This window comes from Hemiscyllium ocellatum, chromosome 5 (assembly GCF_020745735.1).
Source record: "Hemiscyllium ocellatum isolate sHemOce1 chromosome 5, sHemOce1.pat.X.cur, whole genome shotgun sequence".
Lineage (NCBI taxonomy): Eukaryota > Metazoa > Chordata > Chondrichthyes > Orectolobiformes > Hemiscylliidae > Hemiscyllium > Hemiscyllium ocellatum.
The window spans coordinates 68,342,912-68,365,990 of record NC_083405.1 but is presented as its reverse complement, the minus strand read 5'-3'; the positions used below and the strand labels follow the sequence as shown (position 1 = coordinate 68,365,990).

Genomic DNA, 23,079 nt, shown 5'->3' with positions numbered 1-23,079 from the left:
AATCTTAATTCTACTGAAATGATAACTCAAAGCCTGCTTAAAGTCACATCGCGAACTCAACTCCATAATCCTGTTCGTCAAACGTAGAAAATAGCAGGAGTGGGCTATTCAGCCCTTCAAACCAACTGCACCATTCAGTATGATCATGGCTGAACATCCAGGTTAACACTCTCTTCTCAATTTCTCCCCATTTCTTTTGATCTGTTTTGCCCTAACTCCTAGATCAAACTCCGTCTTGAAAATATTCAATGTTTTACCTTCAGCTCCTTTTTGTGGCAGTGAGTTCTCTGGGAGAAGAGATTTCTCCTCATCTCAGTCTCAAAAGGCCTAGCCTATACCCACAGACTGTGACCCCTGATTCTGGGCTCCCTCGTCATCAGGTATATCCTTTCTGCATTTACCCTGTCACCTTTTTTTTTGAAAAGGTTTCTATGAGATCCCACTCCCAACTTTTCAAACCCCAGCCAATTTAGTCAAAACCAGTTCAGATTCTCTTTATATAACCATCATACCATCCCAGGAATCAGTCTGGTAAACCTCTATTGCACTGCCTCCAAAAGTCAGAACATCCTTCTTTGGTTAAGAAAACCAAAACTGCTCTCAATCCTTATGTTCTATAGGCCTTCCCCATGTTGTGGAATGTACGAATTATTCCCCCTCACTGATACTGATATCTTACAAGGTATGGGGCAGTTTAAGCACTGAGGAATTTTCATCAGATACAATATTAGGGCTGCATGGGGCATTTTGTTCAATACAGCATGTGAACTGTTACACACATCCACATGTAAGAGTGCATTATTGTGATGCTTTCCTGCAGTTCAGTTTGACTTCATGGGGAGGGCTGGATTTTGAGAAGTTACTGGGCTGAGTGGCTGGTAAGTTGCAGTGACGTAACAATGCCACTGAATTCAAAGCCTCTCTTCAATTTGCATACTCCTCAGTCAGGTGGAAGGTAAGCTGCCATACTGAGCGAGCTTAATGTTCAGGAAAAATCAACAGCCATTGCCAAGAGATTCCCAAACAAATTGAGAGAGCTGTTAGCCCCAGCATGAGGGGCACGGGAAGTCAGTTTATTGTAAGGGTGAAAGCGATAACCAGAGGAACTCAATGAAGCAGAGATATATGGAGCAGAAATTCAGGTCACGATATAACATGACAACACGACAGAAAACCTACCTTCCAATGGATTCTGTCGTTATTATAAGGTGTAGGAGAAGTCAGCCAGACAGCCCATTAAATCTGCTCAGACATTCAATGAGATTACAGCAGATCTGATAACCCTCAACTCCACCTTACCTCTGCCCCATATCCCTCAATTCCTGTACTTAATAAAATTCATCTAACTCGATCTTGAATATACTTAATGACCCAGCCTCTATAGTCCTCTGCAGAATTCCAGTTTTATTGCCCTCTAAGAGAAAAAATTTCTTCTAATGTCTATCTGAAATGTGTAACCCCTTACACTGAGATAATGCCCTCTGATCCGAACCTCTTTCAGATGGAGGAATAACCTCTTTACATCTACCCTGCCAAGTACGGGATCTTGGGAATGGTAAGGTCCTAGGGAGTGTTGCTGAACAGAGACAATGGAGTGTAGGTTCATAGTTCCTTGAAAGTAGAGTCGCAGATAGATAGGTTCGTGACGAAGGCATTTGGCATGTTTTCCTTTATTGGTCAGAGCATTGAGTATAGGAGTTTGGAGGCCATGTTGTAGATGTACAGGACGTTGGTAGGCCACTTTTGGAATAGTGTGCGTAATTCTGGTCTCCTTCCTAATGGAAGGATGTTGTGAAAGTTGAAAAGATTCAGAAAAGATTTACAAGGATGTTGCCAGGGTTGGAGGATTTGAGCTATAGAGAGAGGCTGAGTAGGCTGGGGCTGTTCTCCCTGGAACATCAGAGGCTGAGGGGTGACCTTATAGAGGTTTATAAAATCATGAGGGGCATGAATAAGATAAACAGACTAAGTCTTTTCGCTGGGGTGGGGCAAGTCCAGAACTAGAGGGCATAGGCTTAGAGTGACAGGAGAAAGACACAGAGTGACCTAAGGAGCAACATTTTCATGCAGAGAGTGGTGCGTGTATGGAACGAGCTGCCAGAGGAAGTGGTGGAGGCTGGTACAATTGCAACATTTAAAAGGCATCTGGATGAGTACATGAATAGGAAGGGTTTAGAGGGATATGAGCCAAGCATGGGCAAATGAGACTAGATTTGGTTGGCATGGACGAGTTGGATCGAAGAGTCTGTTTCCATGCTGTACATCTGTGTGACTCTATTACTTATTCTTCTACATTCCAATGTGTCAAAACTAAATCTACTCAATCTCTTCTCATAAGGCCCATATCAAACGACTAAGCCTTTTTTGGAATATCTCCAACACTACTGCATACTGCTCATGGTATTCCAGCTTGGTCTGAATGTGCATTATATAGTCTTAGCAAAACCTTCCTACGTTTCACTCCATTCACTTTAAAACAAAGGCCAACACTGCAATTATCTTCTCATAGATGCTACTGTTATGTGATTCAGGTTTTTTTTGCAGTTAGAAAGTTGCAGGTAATGGAAGGAAAACAGGGTCATGAAAGAGGCCAGAGGAAAAACGGGCCAGGGAGATGGATGATACAAGGGAGGCAAAGGGTCAGGTGAGCCAGTGTTATCTCAAGTGTAATGGGGGCGCATAGGGGGCATCATGAGGGTGAGAGACAGAGAGAGAATGCAAATGGCTATGAGGTGAGTGGAAGACAGAGAGAGATTTCAAGGAGAAATGGCAGAGTGGAAGGTTTCAAGTTAGGATGGGGGAGGTGGGAGAGGCAGACTTGAAGAGAAGGAAAGAGAAAAAGACTGTAAAAAAGACAGATCAGTTTCAAAGGGGTCAACAAAAGACCAAGAAAAGCTAAAATCTCTGAGGTAGTAGATTATTTGCAAATGAATGTGATAGCTTTTGCTGAAGGCTGCTCATGTTCTGGAGCAACTCTGAGTGAGATTGTAGTGGGTGCTATTGCAATGAACACAGTGCCAATTATTAAATTTAATCTGAGATACAAATGACTAAAACTGCCTGTTGAAAATATGTTAGCTGTTGCATATGTGATGGCAATGAACTGCCTGTGACCTCTGGGTAATCCAAGATGGAGGACAGGAAAAATCTCTGGATGGAACAGGTTGCTCCTTTATTGAGGTATTTTAAGTGTTCAAAGTGAGTTCCTCATATTCTAGGTAGGTGCAGCAATTACTGTTTTATATGTTGTTGTACTGTTTTGGAACTTTGAAGAAAAAAAAACACAACAATGACAATTTTAAAAGTGAAAGGAACAGACAAAAGTGAGGGTCAGTGCAAGAGAGAGAAAGAAACCCACACTGCCAACTGCGCAACTGTACCCGCGCAGTTACTGCCTTTGCTGTTTGATTTCATATCGCTGGACATCAGAGTGGGTCTCAGAAAATTAAAGTGAAATTCACAACTGGTCTTGGAGGAACCTGCTTGAGAGACGTCACAAGACAGAGACAGATAAGTGAATAGTTTTAAGTGTGGCCTTGGTGCCTTGCTGTAAATCTGCAGTCGTGAATAGAGTGGGTTCTTTCTTAATAATATGTTTTATTGAGATATGTCTCTCGATTAAACTTAAAAATATAAGCCATAAGTATTAAGTTAGCCTGAAGCAGTGTTTTGTAGAGGAATAAGATGGTGGTATTTTCTGGGTCTGTAGATTGGAAGAACCAAAAATGGCCTATAGCAGAGTGATATGCTCTTCTTGTCAGATGTAGGGGTTGAGGGAGCGTTTGCGAATCCCATAAGATCGAATGGAACAGTTGGAGCGACAGTTCGAGGCAATGAGGAATGTACAAGAGCAAGGGGGTGTGATAGATGGCAGTTATAGGAAGGGGGAAAAGTCTCAGATACGGACACATAGATGGGTTAACTCTAGGAAAGGTAAAAGAGGTAGGCTGTTAGTGCAGAAGTCTTCTGTGACTATCCCCATTTCAAACAAGTTTTTGAAAATGTAGGGGGTGATGGATTCCCTGGTGATTGTAGCATGAACAGCCAAGTTTCTGGTATTGAAACTGGGTCTAATGCAATGGGGGTTACATCGGGTTCAAAGAGATCGATTATGTTTGGGGACTCTCTAGTCTGAGGTACAGATAGACGTTTCTGTGGCCAGCAGTTAAAAATCAGAATGGTGTGTGGCTTCCCTGGTGCCAGGATGAAGGATGTCTCAGAATGTTCTCAAGGGGGAAGGAGGCCCAGCAGGAGGACATTGTATACATTGGAACCAATGACAAAGAGAGGGGGAAAAGGATAAGATTCTGAGGGGAGAATACAAAGAGTGAGGCAGGAATTTAAAAAGGAGGTCCTCAAGAGTGGTAATATCTGGGTTACTCCTGGTGCAGCAAGCTAGTGAGGGCAGGAATAGAAGGATAGAGCAGATGAATGCATGGCTGAGGAGCTGGTGAATGGGAGGAGGATTCACATTTTTGATTAATTGGAATCACTTCTGGAGTAGAAGTGACCTGTACAAGAAGGACGGTTTGCACCTAAATTGGAAAGGGACCAATATACTGGCAGGGTGATTTGCTAGAGCTGCTCGGGAGGATTTAAAGTAGTAAAGAAGGGTGTGGAACCCCAGGAGATTGTGCAGAAAGAAATGGTACAGTTGAGAAAAGAAGCAAGTCAAACAGACAGGGCAGACAGGAAGAAAGCAGAGAACAAGGTAGGACTGATAAATTAAACTGCATTTATTTCCATGCAAGAGACCTAACAGGGAAGGCAGATGAACTCAGGGCATGGTTAGGAACGTGGGACTGGGATATCATAGCAATTACAGAAACATGTCTCAGGGATGGGCAGGACTGGTAGATTAATGTTCCAGGATACAAATGCGAAAGAAAGGACAGAAAGGGAGGCATGAGAGGAGGGGGAATGGTGTTTTTGATCAGGGATAACATTACAGCTCTGCTGAGGGAGGATATTCCTGGAAATACATTCAGGGAAGTTATTTGGTTGGAACTGAGAAATAAGAAAGGGGTGGTCACCTTATTGGGATTGTATTATTGACCTTCTAATAGGCAGAGGGATATTGAGAAACAAATTTGTAAGGAGATCTCAGCTATCTGTAGGAATAATAGGGTGGTTATGGTAAGTGATTTTAACTTTCCAAACATTGACTGGGATTGCAATAGTGTAAAGGGCTTAGACAGAGAGGAATTTATTAAGTATGCACAAGAAATCTTTCTGATTCAGTACGTGGATGTACCTACTAGAGAAGGTGCAAAATTTGACCTACTCTTGGGAAATAAGGCAGGTCAGATGACTGAGGTGTCAGTGGGGGAGCACTTTGGGGCAAGCAACCATAATTCTGTTCATTTTAAAATAGTGATGGAAAAGGATAGACCAGATCTAAAAGTTGAAGTTCTAAATTGGAAAAAGGCGATTTTGATGGTATTAGGCAAGAACTTTCAAAAGATGATTGGGGGCAGATGTTCGCAGGTAAGGACGGCTGGAAAATGGGAAGCCTTCAGAAATTATATGACGAGAGCCTGGAGATGGTATATTCCTGTTAGGGTGAAAGGAGAGGCTGGTAGGTATAGGGAATGCTGGATGACTAAAGAAATTGAGGGTTTGGTTAAGAAAAAGAAGGATGCATATGTCAGGCATAGACAGGAAAGATGGAGTGAATCCTTAGAAGAGTATTAAAGGCAATAGGAATATACTTAAGAGGGAAATCAGGAGGGCAAAAAGAGGACATGAGATAGCTTTAGCAAATAGAATTAAGGAGAATCCAAAGGGTTTTTACAAATACATTAAGGACAAGGGAGAGAATAGGGCCCCTCAAAGATCACCCAGCACCATATTTTCAGCTGTGATCTCCAGCATCTGCACTCCTCACTTTCTCCCCATCAAAGATCAGCAAGGCTGCCTTTATGTGGAACCACAGGAAATGAGGCAGATACTAAAAGAGTATTTTGCATCAGTGTTTACTATGGAAAAGGACATGGAAGATATAGAATGTAGGGAAGCAGATGGTGACATCTTGAAAAAGGACCATATTACAGAGGTGTTGGTGCTGGATGTATTGAAACATATAAAAGTGGATAAATCCCCAGGACCTGATCAGGTGTACCCTAGAACTCTGTGGGAAGCTAGGGAAGTGATTGCTGGGTCTTTTGCTAAGATATTTACACCATCGATAGTCACAGGTGAGGTGCCAGAAGACTGGAGGTTGGCTAACATGGTGCAAATATTTAAGAAATGTGGTAAGGACAAGCCAGTGAGCCTGACCTTGGTGGTGGGCAAGTTGTTGGAGGGAATCCTGAGGGACAGGATGTACATATATTTGGAAAGGTAAGGAGTGATTAGGGATAGTCAGCATAGCTTTGTGCATGGAAAATCATGTCTCACAAACTTGATTGAGTTTTTGAAGAAGTAACAAAGGGGATTGGTTAAGGCAGAGACATGAACTATATGGACTTGAGTAAGGCGTTCGACAAGGTTTCCCATGGGAGACTGATTAGCAAGGTTAGATCTCATGGAATATAGGGAGAACTAGCCATTTTGATATAGAACTAGCTCAAAGGTAGAAGACAGAGGGTGGTGGTGGAGTGTTGTTTTTCAGACTGGAGGCCCATGACCAGTGGAGTGCCACAAAGATCAGTGTTGGGTCAACCACTTTTCGTCATTAGTATAAATGGTTTGGATGTGAGCTTAAGCGGTATAGTTAGTAAGTTTGCAGATGACACCAAAATTGGAGGTGTAGTGGACAGCGAAGAAGGTTATCTCAGATTACAATGGGATCTTGATCAGATGAGATAATGGGCTGAGGAGTGGCAGATGGATTTTAATTTAGATACTTGCGAGGTGCTGCATTTTGGGAAAGCAAGTACTAGCAGGACTTATACACTTAATGGTAAGGTCCTAGGGAGTCTTGCTGAGCAAAGAGACCTTGGAGTGCAGGTTCATAGCTCCTTGAAAGTAGAGTCACAGGAAGTAAGGATTGTGAAGGTGATGTTTGGTATGCTTTCCTTTATTGGTCAGAGTAAGACCATAAGACATAGGAATGGAAGTAAGGCCATTCGGCCCATCGAGTCCACGCCGCCATTCAATCATGGCTGATGGGCATTTCAACTCCACTTACCCGCATTCTCCCCGTAGCCCTTAATTCCTCGAGACAACAAGAATCTATCAATCTCTGCCTTGAAGACATTTAGCGTCCTGGCCTCCACTGCACTCTGCAGCAATGAATTCCACAGGCCCACCACTCTCTGGCTGAAGAAATGTCTCTGCATTTCTGTTCTGATTGACCCCCTCTAATTTTAAGGCTTTGTCCACGGGTCCTAGTATCCTCGCCTAATGGAAACAATTTCCTTGCATCCACCCTTTCCAAGCCACGTATTATCTTGTACGTTTCTATGAAGTCTCCCCTTAATCTTCTAAACTCCAATGAATACAATCCCAGGATCCTCAGCCGTTCCTCATATGTTAGACCAACCATTCCAGGGATCATCCGTGTGAATCTCCGCTGGACACGTTCCAGTGCCAGTATGTCCTTCCTGATATGTGGGGACCAAAACTGGACACAGTACTCCAAATGGGGCCTAACCAGAGCTTTATAAAGTCTCAGTAGCACATCACTGCTTTTATATTCCAACCCTCTTGAGATAAGTGACAACATTGCATTCGCTTTATTAATCACGGACTCAACCTGCATGTTTACCTTTAGAGAATCCTCGACTAGCACACCCAGATCCTTTTGTACTTTGGCTTTATGAATTTTCTCACCGTTTAGAAAGTAGTCTATGCTTTTATTCTTTTTGCCAAAGTGCAAGACCTCGCATTTGCTCACATTGAATTCCATCAGCTATTTCCTGGACCACTCTCCCAAACTGTCTAGATCCTTCTGCAGCCTCCCCACTTCCTCAGTACTACCTGCCTGTCCACCTAACTTCGTATCATCGGCAAACTTCGCTAGAATGCCCCCAGTCCCTTCATCAGATCATTAATATATAACGCGAACAGCTGTGGCCCCAACACTGAACCCTGTGGGACACCGCTCGTCACTGGCTGCCATTCCGAAAAAGATCCTTTTATCCCAACTCTCTGCCTTCTGTCAGACAGCCAATCCTCAATCCATCCCAGTAGCTCACCTCAAATACCATAGGCCCTCACCTTGCTCAGCAGCCTACTGTGTGGCACCTTATCAAAGGCCTTTTGGAAGTCTAGATAGACCACATCCACTGGGTTTCCCTGGTCTAACCTACTTGTCACCTCTTCAAAGAATCAAGTACTGTGTGTCTTAAATGCAATGAGACTGCTATGTTCAACTTGGGCAAGTGACCAGGTCAGTGTTAAATTGGGTTGGATACTAGTCTTTTGTACTGCATTTATTAAGTATTGAAACTGTTCTCTGAAAATAGCTCATTTCCTAAATTCTTAAGCAGAACAGCTTGGTAAACTGTGCCTTAATCATTAAGGAGGAGTCATTGCCTTGATAATGAGAGAGCATTCTGAGAACTTCTGTTTGATAACACATTCACCTCCAACATTTGTAATTTCTTTACTGAAGATAATTTTAATGATTATTAACTATGCATTTGATTTGTGTTTTCTAAGCTGAACCCTTCTTCAGGGAGGTTGCCAAATGCTGGTCTTTCCACCACTGGTGAAGGGTGAAATTTCTAATCATTTCACCTTTGGCACTGTGACATGACTAGTAGTGGTACCAGTTAGGAAGGTATCAGAGATCTAAATAGGCTGATAGAAGGAAAGACGGATGGTGGAACCCTTACGTAGTGAAGATCCAGAGATACCAAAGGACCAAATTTCCCTCCCAAACTTTACAGAGCAGTGGAGCAGTGCATCGGACGATTCTGGTTCTCTCAGTGTCTAAACTCTGTCACCTGCAAAGTCAAAAATTTGAGTCCAGCATCAGGGCACCATCATATTGCCTGAAGCTCTGATGGTTGCCTTATGCTTAACTCTTAAGTGTCAAGCTTCTTTTAACGTTAGTCACATCTCTCAGTTTGTTGTGCTCATAGCAGAAAGCAGATACACTGTTTCCTCTCACTTTCCCAAACTAAAGGCACACAAAGCTGCAGGCCAATTTTGAAAAATGGGATTAGAATAGTGAGGTGAAAGTGAGGTCTGCAGATGCTGGAGATCAGAGCTGAAAATGTGTTGCTGGAAAAGCACAGCAGGTCAGGCAGCATCCAAGGAACAGGAAATTCAACGTTTCGGGCATAAGCCCTTCATCAGGAAGGGCTTATGCCCGAAACGTCGAATTTCCTGTTCCTTGTATGCTGCCTGACCTGCTGCGCTTTTCTAGCAACACATTTTCAGCTTAGAATAGTGAGGTGGCTGTTTTTTGACCAGTGTGGGCACAATTGATCAAAGGGCCTTTTTTTTGTGCTCTAGATCTCTATGACTTTACAAGAGAGTTGGGGGTGATGGACTTTGCAAAGGTTAAAGGGGCCAGTGACTTCTCCACACTACCTTTGTATGCTCCTATATAAGGCAAAGCATGATTTAGAAGTTCAACTGGTCTTCCACCACAGGTAAAATATGTCGGTCAATGCACAATTTTCTGGCCGTCCCCAATATGATGGCATCATTCCACCCTTTTTAAGTCAGCGGCAAATTTGGGACCCAGACATCATTTACCAAACTCTTTATCCAGACTCAATGTAACCAGTTTGAAATTCATGCTGTTCAAACAATTCTATGGTCCGTACCACTTTTATTGATTAGTCAATGTTTTTCTAAGCATTTATTAAATCCTAGTCTACAAACTGGAATGTGCAAGCTTATTCCCAGGCTACCTTTTGAGATTGCACTCTATCACCTCAATTCAATAACTACTACAAAATTCACGTTCTCAATTTTTTTTTATTTTGGACTGAATGGTAAGTACAAAATTTGTCATTCATTCTACTTAGACAGGCTCGATCTGAGCACTAAAAATCCATAAAACTTTCTGTGGCTGAAGTCATGTCTGACTTACAAAGGCCAACATTCCTCTTTTTTTCCATCTACCTCCTGGAACTTTTATTGGTGAGAATGTATTTTGTTCTGTCTCATGCCAACTTTCCACTAAAGCCCCCTCATTTCTCTCTCTTCTAAATTACTGCTTTTACTTTTGACAGTTTTTAATGTTTTAAAGATTCAAAAATAACCGTTGAAATATTAAACCCAATTTTCATTTTGTTCATTTCTCCACTATTTTTTATGCCTTCTCCCTAACTTCTCTCTTATCTTTTGTTTCACCATTTACTCATTCACACCCTCTCTCTCCAGGCCAGGATTTGTTATCTATCCCAAACTGCCCTGAAGAAGGCGGTGGTGAGCTGCCTTCTTGAATTTTTCAAGTCCATGGGATGCAAGTACAACTACAATGCTGTTAGGAAGGATTTTGTCCCAGTAGTGGTGAGGGGATGCTAATATTACTCCAAGTCAGACTGTTGTGTGGCTTGGAGAGGAGTTTGCAGGTGGTGGTGTTTCCATGAATCAACTGTTCTCATCCAAGATGATAACAGACCATAGGTTTGGAAGGTGCTGTCAGAGGCATCCTGGTGAACTGCACCAGTGCACCTGAAAATGGTATATACAACTGCATTGTGCATCAGTATTAGGGAGTGTGAATGTTGAAGATGGTAAACAGAAAGTCAATTGGTTTGTCCCAAGGTAAACCTCTCAAAGACTCCAAAACTTGATGACAATTTGCTTTGCTCTTTTCTTGGGTAATTATATTATCCGGCGATTGTATATTTTCATTCAGCTTTCATTGCTGTATTTGTTTGTCAAGCCTAGAAGGATTGCAGACTATGGTTATGGTATTTTAAAATAGTTTTGCCCAAAAATAGGGATGGGTAAAAAGTACATCTGGACTGAGAAAAGCCTCGAGATGATAACTCACACTTTGTTTTCAAGTTTTTCTGTAAAAATGCTTTGGAATACCAATGACAATAAATGGTTAACTTCAAAACAATGGTAATAAAAATTCACTTGCTCCTTGGCAATGATAGTTGAGGTGGGGAAGGGGGTAGGGTGGTTCAGTAATCAGCTGGGATTCCACTCTTGATGTCTGTTTCACTGACAAGTATATGTTTATGCAAAGTAGGTGAAAACATGACTAGAGACAAATGATCACTGATAGGAACATTCACCAATTTAAAAAGGTGAATTGCTTGTATAAGTAAGATGGGAGAAAAGACATTTTCTAACATCACAGAGTCCAATGCTATTGCACTGGATGTCAAAAAATACATCAAATAAAATTTAACTGTAACCGATGAAGAAAATCACAAAAAACAGCAGACAGTTGCATCAAGAAGACAGATATTTTGAAAAAGGATCTAAGTATATTATTTTTATTTTCAAACAAAGCACAGTCTCAGACTCAACAAGCTGAAAAGAAGGGTTTGTAGCAGTGGCGAGAGTCCAGGAGGCTTATTAAAAGTAATTTTGTTCTCGTAAAAGTTTGAGACATTTTTATCTGTGAAGCAAAGTTAATTGAGGAATTCTCAAAACAAAATTCCTGCTTGCAAGTAGGGAGTAATATAATGACATACAAATTACAGACTGCCAACAGCTGCTTGAACAGCCTGAAATACTTGGTGTGCCTAACATGGTTTAAGCAGCAGCTTTGTAATTGATGTCTCTGGCTTGCTGATAATCGACAGACTTCTGACATAAGCAAGGACCATCTAAGTGGTAGAAACCGTGTTTGATCAATTTTGAATCCACATTATTTTATCAGAACAAAACTACAATGACTTATAACAGTTTAAGAAGTATATAGACAGAAATGAACAGGCAGGGAATAGAAATGTGGACCATGTGCAGGCAAATGGGACTAGTTTCAAATGGCATCATGGTTAGCACAGAGATGGTGGACTGAAGAGCCTGCTCCTGTGCTGTACTGTTCTATGTTCTAGTTGATGTTCTGCAATGCATAATTAAAATGCAATAATTTTCATAAACAGACAATGGTTTAACAGTAACTTTCAGTGAGCAATTTTACATCCATGTAAAATTTTCCTGCTCACTAAAACGTATCCATCACAGAAGGGAACAACTTCCTACTTGAAGTACTGGGATCAAATGCACCTACATCAAGTTAAGCAGATACATCGTTGACAGGAGGACTCTCTCCAGTTTAACTCAACAATTTGCTGCGTTATCAGACGCATGAAAGCAATTTTAGCTGCACAAAATGATTATTCCATTTCCTATACAATCACCATGTTTCCTCAGTGGTCATGCACATTTGATCTCCGGTTAATTGTACCCTTGAACTATGAGATGTTGCCATTACAGAACTGCATTGAGTTTGTCCAAGTGGACCCCAAATGCTAGCAAAAAGGCAACATTCTCATCCCCCTTGGGCTGTAAGGCTAACGTTTATAGTGCCACACAGGCCTTTAAACCTCCTCCTCCAAAAAAAGGAAAAGAATACTATCAAGAATTATGATGAAGTATCTACTATTTGCTTTAAACAGTGATGGAGAACAACTGGAAGGAATATCCAAAAGTGAAGTTACTGAGGCAGATAATAAAGGATGCCAACCCACACATGGAACTGAAATTCCAGAACACTTAAAATGCATTATATTAACATTATATTAAATGGCTGTGTTTTGAATCTGTCAAATATTAAGGAAATCCCTTCTCCAGGAAACTCCTCTTCCAGGTTTTCAGCCTCGAGATACCGTATAGTATGCAATCTTAATTTGAAAAACAATGGTTATTTGCTGTGGTTGTATTGCTGTTTGGTAACTTGGCACTTCTTTGTGTCAGAGACAGAGACTTTGAATCACCTTCCAATCCACTGAAATTTCTTGCAGCAATTAACCTGAACTGATCGTAGAATCTGCCATTTTTCAGAAGAAACCTAACTCCATTATGATTTCCCAAGCAATAACCCTTTTCAAGACAAGCCCTGATAAACACAAACGAGTATTTGCTTAAAACAGTGCTGTGCCCAGGTCCCAGATCATTAGGATGCATTTCAAGTTGTTCAAATGATATGAAGCTGGCAACTTTGTAATAGAGCAACAACCATCAGTGAAGAAAAACAGGACCGTGAAGAGGTCAATCTAAAATATGGTTAAATGTGGATTCAAATTCCATCATTTCCCACCAAACATTTCAAGGAATGAAGCAGAATACTCAACTAAAGCCAATTTTACAAAATAATGCCAGAACAAGTCTTTTTTTAACCATACAGATTCTTTAAAAATGAACAAATGCTGTTAGTCCTGGAGACACAAACAGAACTTGTTTTTTTCTTGCTGATCAAATCAATTCCGAATTAATCATGAAATCAAACGTTACCTACCGGACTGGTGACATGGCTCACAAGTGTATCCGAGTTATCAGGCTGTGAACAAAACAGAAAGAAAGTTACTGTTGAAACTTAGTTATTTCATAAAATATGATTTTACCTTTGAAGTGAGTCACTGTTTTACATTGTCACTATCAAAAAACAAAGCTTTTTACTTCAATTAGCACCCACATTAGGACCTTCTCATAGGCTTACATCATAGTCATGTGTAACAGATAATGATTAATCCTCACCACTGTGCAGTTTTAACCCTGCATGATCAGAGAAAATATATTTCTGGAACCTGTTCCACCTCACCTCTACATACATCCCGAGGCTTCAGAAGAAAACACAAATGAAAGAAAGCAATCTGAATGATGAACTTACACCTGTGACCTGACAAGGGTTCAAAGGTTGCCCCCAACTATTATGACAAGACTATAGATTAACTGAACTCATGGGAAAACTAAGCCAAAGCGTGTATCAACTTGGATTCCCAACTACCCGCAGAGTGGCTCCCCTGTAAAACTCTTTCCTTCCACCTTGCTCCGATAGTGGGTAATCAAGCAAAGTTCGATATCAGTGTCAATGCCATCTCCTTCTTCATCTCTATCCAGTCACATTGTCAACAGTTGGCAACCACGAAAAATAATACAGAAAGCTGCACATTGTATCTTTTCATCACCAAAACCAAAACAAAAATCCTACACTTTAAAGAAAATGCAAGATAATACACGGGAACATTTGAGATTAAAGGATTGTCGCAATTTTCAATTAAAACATGAAAGATCACAGTGCTGTAACCTTGTTTGAATCAATCCCAACACTTCTTAACTAAATTTACATGCACACTCTGTAAGATTATAAACGTCTTTATTTTTTTAAATTTACTACATGCATAATATACACAAAATGTGAGTTACTTACAGATATTGAAAAGGTCACTATATAACTTGATGTCAGAGTTCTAATTCTCTTCATTTTGGAGTTAATAGTTGGTTCTCTTAAAGAAATTCCACAGTCAGTTTTAACCTTGTCCAGATCATTAACTGATCAAATGCAGCAGGAAAATTAATGCAAATCTTGCTCTTTAATGTTGTGTTTCTGCATAGAAACACAGAGAAAAGCGCATATGTCTGCAGGCATAGGGACATTAAAATCTTGTTCCTACAGGTCATAGTTTCTGACTGAGTAATAAAGATAGGAAAGAGAAAAAAAAGTGTTTTGCCCAATACTATTTTAATCCACGAGAACTGTAATACACTGTTAAGTCGTCATGTAAATTATACATAGTAAGAAAAATAAGCTCCCTCAGTGAGATTTTGAAAAGCTTGAGCAGGTTGTTCACTGTCACAACTTGAAAATACAAGGAAAACATTCAACTTCCACTGCAAAATTTAGAGCTTTAGGAATTTTTTTTACCACCAAACAGTGAGCTTGCAAAAGCATGGATATTTAAAGAAAATATTGCAGACAGCAATACTGACTACAGCTGCGGCCCATTTCTGACAACCCAAAACTGCCTGGTCAGTTACCTTTGCATGAACAATTCTCTGGCAATATCAATCTGCACACTGTTCTCTCATTCCACATCGGTTTAAGATGTTTGCTCAAAACACTTTTACCAATAAACCCATACCACTGGATAAAAGTTTCTCATCTAAAGCTGCAACTATACACATGGCCCTACTCCTTCATACCATCTACCATACTGAGCCAGAACAGACAACATTAAGATACCTAGCACCAGACAATGAGCTGCCTTAAAACCGTGTTCTTTCACCCAGTCCCATCAGTAACTGCCATCACCCCCCGTACCCCATCCACCTCCACCCACATAGAGAGAGTGAAGCATACAGACCATTAAGTTTCCCAACCAAACACTGAGCAACATTTCAGCTGAGGAACCAACCTTGACAGCATTTTTCCATAATGAACACCTCTGTACATCCTCTAATCTCACTCTCCCTTCCCTTTCCTCAACCATTCCTGTTCCCTTTCCTTTCTCCCATTTTCTCCTCCCACCCAGAGGGAATGATGAGTATTAAAAAAAGGTAATACTTCGAAACGAATACACTGATTCTCCAGGAGATTCATTCTGAAGTATACACAATCAGTCAGATAAACGCATCTGTTTTGCCAAAACAGAACAAAGAACAGCACCTACTGGAGATCTAAAACACAAACAGAAATTGCTGGAGAAATTCAGCAGGTCTGGAAGCACGATTGGAAAGAAAGCACAGTTTTTAAGTCCAGCTCTGACTGGTTTTCTCTTGGCGTATCTCTTTCGCCAGTTTTACTGGTCTGTACTTGCTCCTACTCTATCTGACTGCATGTTCCACTAGATAGCAAGAGTTGTAAGGGTTGAAAATGTTTATGCCTTTAAGCATTGGAGAGGGGGAGGGGGGGGGGGAGGGGGGTGGTGAGAAGACATTTTGTGGAATACATATGATATGTCTGTTATCCCTCTGCTGTGATCGTGACTGTCTGGGAGTTTACAGCAGATCATAAGCTACAATATTTCATCAAACTAAAGTCTACTGTCTTTCTCCCTTACTCTGTTCAAGTCATTCGCTTTGAACACCTCATCACAACAGGGAGAGTTTGGTATTTAAAACTGAAGTGAAGAAATAGTTACCTTCAAAATACTCAAGGGCCAAGTCCCTCATAAAGCCTTCGGCTTGAGATCTTTTTTCCCAAACAAGGCTCCTCCTGGCTCCATACAGATGCTTAACATTTTCTTTTAAACAAAGTACTGATTGTCTTCTTAGAACTCTGAAGAACTCCAAATGGACACAGACCAACTTCCCGCCCTGTTCCAATATGATTTCTTTCAGCCACTTCTTGAACACAGCACTATGATCCCCAAAAGTGGCCCAAACTACATACATTTTACACCAGCACCGAACAGTAATGACTCTTGTTATACAGGTCTCTGGCTGATGACTGGTCTTCATATCCCTGATCTTTGACATGCATATGAAATCCAAGGGCAATGAGTTTTTGAAAAAAAGAAAAAAGCGTGGAATCTGGACTGTGAATGATTTTAACCAGTCACTATAAAAACATTCCAATCTCTGAACTTTGGGCACGCAAATATAAAACTTCCATCCATTTTACATTAATGAAAATTACACATAAATTCTACTGCTGCTCTCAGTTGTTCTTTATCTCTGTCTCTGGCTGTTTCAAAATATTTTAGAAAACAATAGTCACTGTGATTTGGAGATGCTGGTATTGGACTGGGATGTACAAAGTTAAAAATCACACAACACCAAGTTATAGTCCAACCAGTATAATTGGAAGCACTAGCACTCCGAAAGTTGGACTATAACCTGGTGTTGTGTGATTTTTAACAATTATTGACTGTGACTAATCGTGATACATTTGCCCAGGGTGAAATTTCACACCTTGAACTGATAGTGCTGCACACATCTTCAGCTTTCAGGAAGCAGATTAACACATTTTTCTACATAAAACATACCTTCAATCAGTTCAAAGGGGCCCTTGTAAATTCCAGTTGACTTTCTTTCCAGAAAGGCTCCTTCCAACAACATACACTGATATTAAAAACACAGTCTTATCATTTACTTAGCCAGTGCCCTTGCTGCCTATCACATGACCCTGACAGTTCCTTTTTATGCAATTGTGAAATATCAAAATTCTCATGACTCTTTTTAAATGCCAACAATTGGAACATTGCGCCACCATACAAGTGGACAATAATTTGCCTCCTTTCCTGGAAGATGGGGTGCATTTTCATAAACAACTGAGTTATCTTACATTTCAACCAAACAGCTACCTGCACACACGATTAGTGAACAACTTTGATCCCAAAATGTGCTTCTGGGCTTACACGCAGATTCCAACGGGAAAAGGACAGTGAAGAAATTTGAGAACATCTGTTTCCTCATGCTAGAATGGCTTTTCCATCTATTAAATGAAGCGTTAAATCTGTTGGCTGCTCCCTGGACAATAAAGATCCCACAGCACCATTTGAAAGGCACGCTAACTTTTCCAAACCAATTTTCTGCAAAAAAAAATTGTTGGCTGAGATTTAGTGCCTTCCCCCCTAAGCATTTAATCAACAGTTGAGGAGTGATTAACCAAGGAGAATGTGACCAGCAACATTCCCATGTTTGCTCCAATGAAGTCCGGGTTGGAAAGATTTGTGATTTAGTTTCCTGACCCACCACCAAGTTAAGTTCAGCTATTAATGCCAATAAGGGCCTAATCACATTTGATTGGTTCTCAAAACTTTTTTGGCAAAAGAGTAAGATTGAACCATGCTTCTGTCACCATGACGTCAATAAACATTTGGGAGAATTCACAATTTATGGTCTGATTTTCGAAAGGAAGATTGTAGATGTGAAAAATTAACAGCAGTGCCTTGTGTTCAGTCATTAACATTCTAAAAGACAAACAGAGTAAGAAAGGAATTGCTCCACCTCAACAGTTATGAGGTGGTGGAATTCACAACCTCAGAGTGTTGTGGCTGATGGGACACTGAATACATTTAAAGAAGAGACAGACAGATTTTTATTTAACAATGGATTAAAGTGTTATGGAGAGAGGGCAGGAAAGTGGAGTCAAGCCGGAGATGAGAATGGTCATGATTAAGTTAAATGCTGGAGGGGGCTTGTGGGACTGAATTGCCTACTCCTGCTCCTCATTCTCATATTCTAATGCACTGCTTAACAAAAAGAACAGAAGGTTATTACACTGAAAAAGGTTTTTTTTTATATATATGACAATTCAGAGAGATCATGACACAAGAAAAAGGATTCAACCCTTTACCCAGCAATATCCTTCACAGATACTCAAACGCAGGAGAAAGTGAGGACTACAGATGCTGGAGCTCAGAGTTGAGATGTGGTGCTGGAAAAGCACAGGTCAGGCAGCATCCGAGGAGCAGGAGAATCGACATTTCGGGCATAAGCCCAAATGATGAAGGGCTTATTCCTGAAATGTGGATCCTCCTGCTCCTCTGATGCTGCCTGACCTGCTGTGCTTTTCCAGCACCACACTCTCGACCTAGACACTCAAACGCAGTGAGATAACTCTCCAACCGTAACTCTTCAGTTTTTTTTACTCAGCTAGTGAGGTTGCAAATGTTCCCTTTTAAACTTACCACCCCTTCATTAGATCTGGAGACTGGAAGACTTCTTTCATTATTTTAAACTGAAGTATTTTCCTAAACTATGTAGGAATAAATTTACTTTTTGCAGTAGAAAACTATTTTTCACTTTAATTGCAACAGTTAAAAGAAACAATCATAACAATTTCAGTGTTGTAAAACAACAGGTCAGATGATCACATTTGGCAAGTTGTTTTTTTAATATATGACTGCAAGCAATTGTTTCAAATGATGTTGCTGCAAATGAGTGGTGAAGAAACTCCAGTGAGACTGTACTTTCTATTGTTGCATGACGAGAGCTCAGTGGGTCAGATGAATACCATCACAAATTTGGACTGTAAATGCATTAATGCTACAAAAATATATAGTGCTCAGAATATCACCAGTCTGTACTTCAACTGCATTTAATCACAAACAAGCTATGTCACCTCAATCAGTTTCAAACAAAAATCTTGCGATTGTCATCATAAAAATTTTAAATTCCTTTTGAGGAAGTGAGTTCAGATTTTCACAATCCTAAGTTTAAAGAAGTATTTCTCAATTTCACTGTTTTAATGAGCTAGCTTCAAGCTCACTGTCATCCTTACTCTTGTTTCTCCGCATCTACCCAACCAAATCACTCTCATGTTAAGCACCTCATCACAATGTACTAGACTCAAACAAATATTACAATGCTGGAGATCCAGCAATACATCTTTCCAGAGGATTCATGCCCAAAGTGAACGCAATAATCCAGATGGAGTCTATTCAAGGCTCTACAAAATTGAGCCATCAATACTTCACTTGCAGATCTCAACTCTATTGAGATAAAAGGCTAACATTCCATTTCCTGTTCCAATTATTTGTGCACTACTTTATGCCCATGGACACCTAAACTATTTTGCTCCTCCAGAGGCATGAGGGCTTATTACTAAAGTTACACAGAGTATACAGTACAGAAGGAAGCCATTTAGTTCTCCCTGCCTATTTTCCAAGCCACAGTTGAATTTGCTGCTCTCTCATGCAATACAATCCAAATCACAACAACTCTGCCTTTAAAATGTTTTCACATGCCACCTCTAGTTCTTTTGACAATCGCCTTAGATCTGTCAAATGGTTACCATTCCTTATGCCAGTGGAAGCTGATTCTATTTAAGGATACTCTCAAAAACACATCAATATTACGCACTAAGAAATCTTCCCTTAACCTCCTCTGCTCTAAGGGAAACTAACTTCTCTCATCTTTCCACCAAACTGAAATCCCCTATGCTTAACTTGGCATCATTCATTTTGTGATCATTCTCAAAGAGTGATGTTGAAAACTTGGACATAACATTCAATCATGAGCTTTTTAATAAGCTCAGAATAACGATATTTCTTTTGTATCTAAATGTCTAGTTATTAAGGAAGCAGTTTGTATGCATTATTTAAAAAGTATTCGCAATTTATAATCCTTAATCGACTCTTTTAATGGATTGATTTAAATTTGTTTTTCTGAGATCCTGAGCACATGATGTTACATTTGCCCACTCATTCCAAGGTATTGGTCAGGGCCTCCAGATTATGAGTCCAGTAATATTCCCACCACATCATCATTACCTTCTAGGGTGCCATTAAAGGTTATGTTAGGCTTACATGTTTTCATTGTATTTTTCCAGCATAAATAGTGTGCAATTAGATTAAATTTGTCAAATCACTGATTTCTACTAATTAGGTCTGCCATGACTGAAACTACATGCCCTGTGGAGAAGCATGGCCTCATGGATAACACTCTCCAGATGCTCTGGTATGTTCCACTTCCATTTACTGGGATATCAGCCCTATTATGTGCCTGAACACTCAGCAACCTGGCCTACACAACTCCCTCCTGCCTGAACATCCACTACCCTTGACTTCCCCAAACATTTTCTGCCGCATCCCAGCATCTACCACTCACCAAAACCATGAGCCCTATAACAATATTTCAATATTCTTAAAGCTTTCAAAACAAACAAATGTTAATTCAAACTCCACTTGAAAAAAACCCAAATTCTTTCAGCTCAAAAAATTGTCAAACTAGCACAGCCATTCAAATAATTTGAAAAAAATGGAGTCATGCTGTCAAAATAAAAAGTCATTCAAAAACCATTTTATCGTAACAATTTGTTCAGGAATTCATAAAACGATCAATAAAAATAAGACTGACAGCCCACTTGACACTTATGTGAACAATCGCTGCTGAGCTGAACCATTGCAGAGTTTTGGAGCTCAGCCAAGCATTATAAGATTTCAGTGCACAACTGTGTCGACAAAACTTATTGAGGTGAATAGATGAAACCTGGAATGGACGATGCTCTGTCTCGCTACATCAAAAGTTGAACTGATGGCTGTATAAATAATGTAAAGATCAAAGCAAAGGGTCCATGTGATGCAATAAAATCTGAATGCAAATACAATTCAATAAGACAAAGCTCTTTCTCCACTGGTTGAATGTTACAATATACGTGAACACTGACATAATCATGCTCAATTTAAAGGTGACAACTTCTTAGAATGAAGGTCAATAATTGCATTAAAATATAAGTTATCTTATAGCATTTAATAATGAAGTGAAGTTAGCAACTTTGAAACCCATCTGTTAAAAGATTCTTGAGTTCAGCATAGACATCCCCTATGGATACCCATTCTTCCAACTTGTGATGATACATAATTTCTTCAGAAGTCTTCTGAAGCCACCCTGACTCCATGTTAACTGCAGGGGTTTCTGAAATCACCATTCCTGCATTGCAGTCACTGGCACTACGTTCTGCAAGTTCATGAAAACAGAAGACAATGGGAACTGGATCTTCCGTGCCTGATGTACACTTTCCTGCCATCAGGACAGGAAAATCTAATCCCAGGCACTGACTTGCACAGTAAAAATGCTGAATGCTGACACTTTCACTCTTATGAATACAAATTCCATGCTATGAGTTCATGAAATACTAGAAAAGGCATATTCAGTATACCCACAGTAAAGACAAACCCTGGGTTTTCCACTTGTTCATAAGGCCACCCCACAACTTCTTGCTCATTTTGTTTCTCCTATTGCTAAATCAGTAACCAAGGGAGGTACATTTTTTTAAAATTGAGAACTAATTAATAGTTCACACAATGGCATTCGATCATTAAGCACATATTTGGTAATTCGATGTGAAACAGCAGGGACATCAATCCAAAGAAAGATTCTATATTGTATGCCTATGCAATAGTAAATATTTAGAATCTTGGGAATGTAGAATTTACCTGAAAGTTCGGGGAAACTCAGTCAATGAGCGCTTTCAAGGCTGAGACTGGTAGATTTTTGGGTTCTAAGTAAACTAAGAGAAACAGGGATCACGGAGAAAATGGTGTCAAAATAAAGAATAAGCTACAACGTTCCAAGAACATATGACATACTACTGCTCCTATTTATGATGTACTTAAAAATCACGGGTTTCACGAAGAGACAACTTGTGCAGTTAGCAATATGCATTTCCTGCAAGATGAACTTAGGGTCATAACAGCAATTTCAGTAAGAGAATGTTACAATATTGAACTCAACCCAAAAATGCCAGTGAGTATCTCTTCTAGATGTCACAAATCAGCTGAGTGTGATCATTTGATTCTTTTTCTTCATAATCATATGTTTTGGAACTGACATGACTTATGCTCCGCACAATAATGGCAACAAATAGTGCGTTAGCAACTAAGTCATCACCAAATATTACTTATTCATAACTTTGGAATTTAATTTTCTTCCCCCTTTGGTGATTGCAGAAATAAATGGATCAGCTATAAAACATGCAAGTTGAAAAAAAACACAGAGGCCAATGTTCCACATGTTGTTTCCCTCATTGCTTCTCTCCTTTCAAAGGCTAATGAATGGTAAAGTATTAAAAATGTAGCTGCCACATAACAACAAACTTGTGTCTATTCATTATGCCTCAAGACACCAATAAATTGCACCAGTGACCCACCATTCAATTGTCAAAAGAATCTTTACGTTTGTGCCGGCAATAGGAAATCTGTATCTAGACTGGACAAACTACAGAATTTTAGCAGGTTTTAAGCAGCATTTAGACCCATCGTTGAGTGGCAAGAATGTGGAAGATGGAATAAGATGTAGACAACTGTGAAAGCTAACCACTTTGGGGTGAAAACTCTCAATGAAAAATACTGTTTAAATAATCAGAGAATGGGAAATGTTGGTGTTCCAAAATTTTGAGTGTTTCTATACATGAATCATAGCTATCTGTAGTTATGAAAACGTTATCATACTTATCTTTACCTACAAGGGATTGGAGAACAGGCACAAAAAGAACTTATTGGAATTGTATAAATCCTTGGTGAGATCAGACCTGGAGAAATATTCCCACAAAACCACAATTGGACATTTTCTGCACAGGCCTATGCATATTGGCTTAATTTGTTTTACTTGCACAAACTCATGGGAAAGGTTAAAGGACCCACATATTTAAACAAATTAGATACTCAAACGAGAAGGTACGTTGACCTGAACAACTGTGTACAGTATGGATCTCCTTTCTAAAGTGTACACTTGCTTCAGAGAGAATATACCAAATCTTCATTCAACAGATTGTAGTCATGAGGGGATTGGGGATTGCCCTGTGAGGAACAATTGAGTAAA

General features: G+C 40.0%; 1 protein-coding gene across 2 annotated transcripts in view; it reads right to left on the bottom strand.

Annotated features, from left to right (window-relative positions):
* LOC132815734 (tensin-3-like) overlaps window positions 1-23,079 on the bottom strand; it is a 449,058-nt gene that overhangs the window by 183,882 nt on the left and 242,097 nt on the right. For both annotated transcript variants that reach the window (XM_060824846.1, XM_060824847.1), the window contains one exon: window positions 13,331-13,372. In XM_060824846.1, the coding sequence (XP_060680829.1) occupies window positions 13,331-13,372 (42 nt within the window). The remainder of the gene's footprint in view (window positions 1-13,330; window positions 13,373-23,079) is intronic.